The sequence below is a fragment of the Bos taurus genome, chromosome 7 (assembly GCF_002263795.3).
Source record: "Bos taurus isolate L1 Dominette 01449 registration number 42190680 breed Hereford chromosome 7, ARS-UCD2.0, whole genome shotgun sequence".
In the NCBI taxonomy this organism is placed as follows: Eukaryota; Metazoa; Chordata; class Mammalia; order Artiodactyla; family Bovidae; genus Bos; species Bos taurus.
In genome coordinates, this window is record NC_037334.1 from 4284684 (window position 1) to 4292629 (window position 7946).

A 7946-nucleotide genomic window follows, 5' to 3' on the forward strand; every position below is an offset into this window, starting at 1 on the left:
GAGAACTAGTGGGTGGGGTGGTAGCATGACGTTCCGGGGGACTTGAGAAGCACAGGCAGCCATACCCTCTTCTCGCTGCCCCTGCTCCCCAGAGCCAGGCTGCAGAAGCTAAAAGCCTCATTTATTAAGCACCTCCTGCAAGTGACACACCTCTGCTCATCGCACATCCAGGGTGACCCTGGGCTGGGGTCACTGCGTCCCAGGTGGACCGGGGCCCAACCTCACAGCCAGTGTTCTTTCTTCCTCAGCAGCCCGCCTCCCAGCCAAGGCTCTGAAAAGGGGCCACCAGAGGCTGCAGGGTGGAGGGCTGTGCGCTATACAGCGTGTGTGTCAGCGGGCTCTGCTGAGGGGCACTGGGCAGGCTGGCAGAGGGTTCTGTCCTCAGGGGAGGGCGCGCCAACCCTCAGCTTGATGAAGGAGTCCCAGGCTGGGCAAGTGGGTGCTGTGAGGAACTCAGGCTGGACCCTGAGCGGGCGCTAGGGACAAGGAGGCCTCAGGCCGGGCCCTGGGTGGGCGCCCCCTGCGGTCAGTCCTGCTGGCCTTCTGCCGCTGCAGTGTCTGCTCCACTTTCTCCTTAAAGCGCCGGTTCTTCTGCTTGATCTTGGCCAGCTCAGCCTTGCGCTTCGCCTCCAGGTCGGGGTCCTGGCACGGGCAGGACCAGAAGGTGGCTAAGCTGAGCGCCCTCCCTGGGGACCCTTGTGCCCTGCCCCTACCACACAGACGGCTCAGCCAGCCCTCACCTTCCCCTCCAGAATCATCTGCTTCCGCTTGTTAATCTCCTTCTTTTCATCGAAGTTGGCAGCCTCCAGTTTCTGGGCAGGGGGGGAAAGAGTAGGGGGAGGGAGAGACCATCACAGGGGTTGCCACCTTCAAGGAAGCACCCTGGGTCCCCGAGGACGAGCCCCTTCCCTGACACTCACAATCTCACACTCCCTCCGCACCACGTTGACCTGTGTGAGGATCTGTAGGACCTGGGCTTCCTCCACTGGGAACTCCTCCAGCTTCTTTTCTGTGGGGACAGCAGGGGCCTGGGGTTGAGAGGGGGCAGGGAAGGGGAGGCACCACAGAGAGAAAGATTTCAACCATGTAGCTCTCCATGCAGCAGGGCACGCAAGGCCATACAGAGTCATGTCAGATAAAGATCAGGTTGGCAAGAACTGGGTACAGACTGCTCTCTCTTTCTGGTTGTTAACAACACTATGAATTTGATTAGGAGTTGTTTTTTTTCTGAAAACAGTGTCCATTAAAGTCAAGACGTTTCTAAATCTCAGAACAGTCTGTGCAGTGGTTGGAGATGCCCCAGAGCTTCTCGGTCTTGGATATATGTATATTAAACCACCCAAAGGGATTTTTAAAAACCTGCCTAGGCCACAGCCCTGGGGCTTCTGACTCATCTGCAGGGACCACCCACACACTGTGGTCTGAGAAACCAAAGTCCCTTCCCATCAGATGTGGCTTTCGGCTGCTGGAGGCCACGACGGAGTTTCTGCTTCAATTGCTGGGCCAATGAAACTTCTATGGGGGTTGCATAGGAAAGAAAGTGCAGTTTAAGCCTCCTCACATGAGCAGACAGGCAGGCATTGACAGGGTGAGTGGACGTCTCACCCGGAGGCACCACCCTCCCTTCCCCACACCACTCACTGATCTGCTCCTCGATGGCGTGAACCAGGTGGATGTCATACTGCGTCACCAGCGTGATGGCCTGTCCCTGCCGCCCTGTGGGGACACACCCAGATTGTGTGCTGGAGGCCAGGAGAAGGGGCCGATACAAGCAGGTCCTGACTGCTAGGCAGCTCAGAGCTCCTCCTGATCAAGGGGAACTGTACAGGAGCTCAGTGGGTGGAAGAATGAGTGGAAACGAAGGAAGCTTAGAGCGTCAGGTCTCAGCCCCCTGCTTGACCTCTGTGTGGCAGGCAGGTCTGTCCCAGGGGAGCAGCAGGACTCCAGGGAGGGGCAGCTGTCCTGCCAGCTTGGCCTCAATCAGGGGCTGGTAATGTAGCTGATTTCCCTTTTTGGTGTGGCTGCCGGGGAGCTCAAGCCCAGTCCTATCAGCAGGAAGCCCAGACAGGCTTCAGCTCCGAAGCCTACATGCCACCTTCTCTGTTCCTGGCTTCCATGAGACAATGCGCTAGAACAGCCCTGGGAGCTGACCAGGCCTGAGGCCCTCAGAGCGGCCCCAAACAGGCGTCACATTCTTGTTACCCATTGTTGGACGGGGTGGTGGGGGCCCAGAGAGCTGATGTGACCGACCTGAGGCCACAGGGCAGGAGAGAAGGGCCAGTCTGGCCCCAGAAACCATGGCTCTGCCAACTCCAGGTGTGAGAAAATCTCCCGGATTCTGTGCCCCTTCCGGGTGGGGCTGAGGAGCAGACACAAGGCTCCTACCAGGAGTCACAGCAAGTGGTTGAACTTGAACACTGAATCCCACAGGGCAGCATCTTACCCATCAGGACCTGTACACCTGTTTGCTGCTGGGCTAGGACGGCCAGCCCTGACAGGTGAAGGGGGCTCGGGTGAGGCAAGAGGTGGTGGTGGGGAGGGGTTGTGTGCCGTGTCCCCAGGGGATAGCTCAGTGCTGCCTGGGTCATGTGGAGAAGACACAGCACCCACACCTGTGTCTTTTTGGTTGTTTGGGGGGGTTTGGCCATAGTGTGCGGGATCTTCCCCAAGAAGGGATCAAACCCGTGCCCCCTGCATGGGTAGCGCCCGCCCTATCTGCTCACCTGCGCGGGCTGTCCGGCCAACGCGGTGGATGTAGATCTTCGGGAGTCCGGGGGTGTTATGGTTGATGACCACCTGCACAGTGGGAATGTCCAGGCCCCTGGAGGCAGAGGTCACTCAGCGCCTCTGTCCAGGTGGGGAAACCGAGGTTGGGACTCACCCAAGGTCACTCGGCGGTGAAGCTGGGGCTGCCTGAAGCCACCCTCCCTCTCTGGCCCTTTTGTAGGGGCACCCTGGAGCCGCTCACCGGGAGGCTACATCTGTCGCAATCAGGATCCGGTAGATGCTGGACTTGAACTTGGCCAGGGCGGCAAAGCGTTCTTTCTGTGCCAAATTGGGAGAGAATTGGGGCGGGAGGATATCAGGTAGCATCCCAAGAAATGTTTCAGAGTGTATGCTTACTGTGTGAGGCCTGGGGACACGCACGGCAGAGGCCAGGACGGTCTCCGCCCTCAAGGGGCTCACAGTCCAGCAAGGGAGATGACCTTGAGGGAGATGACCTTGAGGAGGCCAGAATGGGGCAGATGGGGTGGCAGGAAGAGTGTTCCAGGCAGAGGAGAGGGCCTGAGCAAAAGCCCTGGGGCCGGGAGGGGTCCCCAGGGCGAGGCTGGTCGGGGAGGGCTCCGGGTGGCCGCCTGGCGCCTCACCTGTTTCATCATGGAATGCAGAGCCACGGTGGGGAAGTTGAACTTGCGTAGCATCATGCATAGGATCTGGCAGGTCCTGGTGGGAAGGACAGGCTGTTGGTCCATCTAGTGCTGGGGTCCTGGGAAGGTGCTCTGCCCCCGCCTTCCCGCCCCGAGACCCCGAACAGTGGCCCTGTGTGACTGGGGAAGGAGAAGCAGGGGTGCCGCGTCCTGCCTGCTGACCCCTTCCCTGGCCTAAGCCTACAAGAGAGTGCTCTAGGTCCAGCCTGTTTTCTTCTGGTAGCCCAAGAAATTCTTGGGGGGCAGTGGTCAGGAGGTCTCCTCCACGTGCTGTGGGCTGCCCTTCTACGCTGGGTCAGGCTAGACCGGCCTACAGCTCCTTGATGCTCTCCCCAAATACGTCAAAGGATTTTGAAATCCCTGGGTCTGTGGAGAGGACAGCCGTGGGGGTGATGTGCTGGAACTCAGTGACCCCCCGAGACCACAGCGAACTAGCTGCTCCAAGGCCTTCCCAGCTGCTGCAGGGGTCTCCTGGGGGAGAGCCCAAGGCCCTCAGCTCTTCCAGTTAAGGGCAGGTCTCAAAAAGTGAAAGTGTTAGTCCCTCAGTCTTGTCTGACTCTTTGCAACCCCATGGACTGTAGCCCACCAGGCTCCCCTGTCCATGGAATTCTCCAAGCAAGAATACTGGAGTGGGTTGCCACTCCCTTCTCCAGGGGATCTTGCAAACTCAGGGAATGAGCCTGGGTCTCCTGCACTGCAGACAGATTCTTTAGCATCTGAGCCACCAGGAAAGGGCAAGTTTGAGGACCCCCAAATCCTGGCTCAGTCTTCATGGGAGTGACCTTATTAGCAAACTGCTTGACCTCTCTGAGCCTCCTTGAGTGAATCCTCTGAAACTGCTGCTCGGAGCAGAGGCCCTGGAGTGCCAAGACTGGCCGTGTGCCTGACCCCTCCAACCACAGACCACCTGCTGGACCTCCATGAGGCGCCGGGGGCGGGACGCCGGGGGACGGGAGCGGCAGGCCCGCCGTGCTCACTTGCATGTGTTGGTGAAGATGATGATAGACCAGTCCTCGTGCTCGTCCTGGAAGTTCTGGATCAGGTGAACCAGGTAGGCATCCTTGACCTTCTCAGGCACTAACAGGTAGCGCTGGTCCAGCTGTTCCACGGTGCGCACCCTGGGCACGGGCAGATTTGTTTCCCCTTCTGTTGAATGAGGTCAATGACCTCTGTTGGACACCCCTGCCTCCCGCTTGCCCTGCCCCGTCCCCCTGCCAGAAAGTAGCTACGGACTCACGGGGCCTGAGCCTCCCAGAAGAAGGGCTGGTTGGTGGCCAGGCCCTGTAGCTCCCTCAGTGTGTCGGTCAGCGTGGCGCTGAAGAGCAGCGTCTGCCTGCGGGCGGGCACGGCTGCCAGGATGACCTCCAGGTCGACGGTGAAGTCAGTGCAGCCCTGCTCCAACAGCCGGTCCGCCTCATCCATCACCTGTAGCATCAGCCGCAGCAGGCAGGGGGTGGGGACCTGGGGTGAGGCTGCTGTCCGAGGCCCGACCACCAGCCCGGGGCCCAGCCTACCTCCTCCATGTGCCTCCTTTCTGGGCTCAGACGTGCACCCTGGAGCACTCTCCCTTGAGGTCTTGGAGGCCTGTTTTCTTGCCCATCTCAGCTTCAACGTTAACTCCTCAGAGAGGCCCTGCCCTCAACTAACTTTTTTAGTGTGTGCATGCACGTGTGCTCAGTTGTGGCCAACCCTTTATAACCCCAAGGACTGTAGACCTCCGGCTCCTCCGTCCATGGGATTTTCCAGGCAAGAATACTGGAGTGGGTTGCCATTTCCTCCTCCAGGGAATTTTCCCCACCCAGGGACTGAACCCGCATCTCGTGCATCGGCAGGTGAATTCTTTACAACTGAGCCACCTGGGAAGCCCATCTTTTCTAGTACAGGCCCCCTTTCGTTGGTCCCTGAGATGTCACTGTCACCATTCCTAACTCGGTAACGGATGGCCAATGGGACGCACAGTTCCCAAATGGATGAATCAGGGCCCCAGGCTGACTCACCAGGAAGCGGATCTTCTTTATGCTGAAGGTGTTGGAGCTGCGGAGGTGGTCAGCCAGGCGCCCCGGTGTGGCAATGACTACGTGTGGTTTCCGGGAAAGCTCCAGGGCCTGGGCCACCATGTCTGTGGGTGGAATGCGAGAGGTGGGGCTAGGTAGATGGTCTGAGGCTGCAGCAGTCCCATGCCCAGAGCCTCCTTGGGTTCCCCCATACCCATGCCGCCAACGATGATGCAGTCTTTCAAGCCCAGAGGCTTTCCCAGGACCCGGAACTGCTCTGCGATCTGATAGGCCAGCTCCCTGTGGGCATGAAGGGGCCAGCATGAGTCAGATGGGGGTTTTGTGCCTGCCTCCATCAATAGGGCCTCCTGCTTGCATCTTTCCTGTTGATACACCCTCCATGGCTCCCAGTCCCCTTTGGACAAAGGTTCTGATACTGACCGTTGGAAGCCCGTTGTGGCTCCTGCCCTCTCACTAGGCTGGGTGCCCGAACAGAGTATGGCTTGTCCTCGGCCAGTCCCACCCAAACTGGCCTTTCCTCATCCCACATCCTCAGCAATGGCCTTGACACCACAGTCATCAAAGCCCGAGACCCAGGTGTTAACCCGCCCACCACCCGCATCCCCCTGCTTCGAGGCTGGTCAGTGGGTCAGTGGCCAAGTCCCCTCCTCTCTGCCCCCAGCTCTGTCCAGGCCTTTCCTCTGCCCATATGCCTACTTCCTGGCCTTCCTGCTTGCCCTGAGTCAAGCCCTGTGCTCAGCACTTTTCACACACCATCTTGCTAATTCTTTAGCACCTCTAAGGGTTGGGCTAATTTCTGTTCCCATTTTGCACACATGGAAAGTGTATTCAAAGAGGTAAAGGCACATCCCTAAGACCACACAGCTGGTTCACTCACCCGAGAGGCATGTGTCTGTATGTGGGGGGTGGGACTCACCTGGTGGGTGTCAGGACGAGGCAGAAGATGCCATAGGGATCCTCAGACAGCTTCTGCAAGATGGGCAGGACAAACGCTGCTGTCTTGCCGCTGCCTGTCTTGGCACAGCCCAGGCAGTCCCGACCTGGGCAGAGAACACAGCAGCGTCACAGGTGCAGACAGGTATTCCATCAGGCACAGTTTACAGCAGCTAACATTTAACGAGCAATGACTATATGCTCAGGCTTCCCTGGTGACTCAGTGGTAGAGAATCCACCTGCTAGTGCGGGAGACATAGGTTCCAGGGTTGGGAAGATCCTCTGGAGAAGTAAATGGCAACCCACTCCAATACTCTTGCTTGGGAAATCCCATGGACAGAGGAGCCCAACGGGCTACAGTCCATGGGGTCACAAAAGACTCGGGCATGACTTAGAAACTTAACAATAATGACAAGAACTATATGCTTAGTACCAGCCTGTGCCCTTCCTGTTGAAGACATTACGACAACTTTCCATTTAGAGTAATCGACACATTTAAGGAGAGTGAGGCCATTATTGTCCTCATTTAACAGAAGGGGAAACAGAGTCAAAGGTTTGCCCAGGACATACAGCCAGTAACAGCCTGGACTGGAACCCACATCCATGTGACCTGAGATACTTGCTATGAACCACAATCTCATTTTGACTTCTTCCCTGGGATCAGAGCTTGGGAAACTCAGAATACCCTCCCCCAACCTGAATCTTATTCTCCCTACTGACTCTTCATCCCTGTTTATTTAATGCCTTAACTTGTCACATCGTAGGCTTCCTGAAGGCGTCTCTTTAATGGCAAAACTGGGCTGGTCCAAAGGGGTGGAGAGAAGAGCAGTCTAGGGACCAGAGTCCTGGAATTACCAATAATCTTGACAACCTCAATTGCCATTTGTAAAATGAAGACAGTAAAGCAAATTCTATCGAATTTTCCCAGCACTATTAGGTATTCATCAAACCCTCCCAGTGATGAGGCTACGAACGTTTCAGAGATTATATCACTTGTGCAGGCGAGTCAGTCGTACAGCCTAAACGCCAACATTACCTAGTCGTTCTCCGGAACCCAGGATCGCCCGTAAGGGCCAGGGCTGCCCCTTGCCTCACGGGACCCGCGTGGGCAAAAAGCTGAGAGAAGGCAAGAGAAGCGACAGTTGCGGGGAAGCCTCCTGAAGAGACCAAGCCACACTCACCCTCCAGGATGGCGGGGATGCAGCCCAGCTGCACGGGCGTGGGCTGCTTCAAACCCATCTGCCGACACTGTTCCACGAGCCACGAAGACAGCCCGAGCTCCGCGAAGCCTGCCATCCTCGCAGCCAAGGCAGTGTGAGCGCGCGTGTGAACGGTACTTCCGGCGCGTGTCGATGACGTCAGAAAGCGTTCCAGTTCATTGGATCTGCCTCCCGCTCGGTCCCACTTTCTCCAACTCACGGTTCACAGCCTCCACCACATCCTTACATCCTTACCATGGTTTCCCGGAATCCCGCGGGATCTCAGCATCGAATTAAACTACAGTTCCCAAGATGCCCTGCGAGACGCACTTGCGTCTCCCGCCTCTCTAGTCCGCTTTAAGAGTCTTCTA

General features: G+C 57.6%; 1 protein-coding gene across 2 annotated transcripts; it reads right to left on the bottom strand.

The window, feature by feature from the left end:
- Window positions 1–63: 63 nt before the first annotated feature.
- Window positions 64–7828, bottom strand: DDX49 (DEAD-box helicase 49). 2 transcript variants are annotated; one of them, XM_005208463.5, is made up of 13 exons: window positions 7558–7704; window positions 6360–6483; window positions 5637–5722; window positions 5426–5547; window positions 4666–4853; window positions 4406–4546; window positions 3369–3444; window positions 2969–3045; window positions 2724–2821; window positions 1642–1716; window positions 921–1009; window positions 741–812; window positions 101–642 (listed from the first exon to the last, which is right to left on the bottom strand). In XM_005208463.5, exons 1-13 carry the CDS (start codon window positions 7670–7672, stop codon window positions 454–456), a joined length of 1452 nt encoding a protein of 483 aa, XP_005208520.2. In that variant the 5' UTR covers window positions 7673–7704; the 3' UTR covers window positions 101–453. The 2 variants fall into 2 exon arrangements, with proteins under 2 accessions (NP_001075198.1, XP_005208520.2); NM_001081729.1 differs by lacking the exon at window positions 5426–5547 and having other exon boundaries at window positions 64–642; window positions 4666–4709; window positions 5644–5722; window positions 7558–7828.
- Between the last annotated feature and the right edge of the window lie 118 nt (window positions 7829–7946).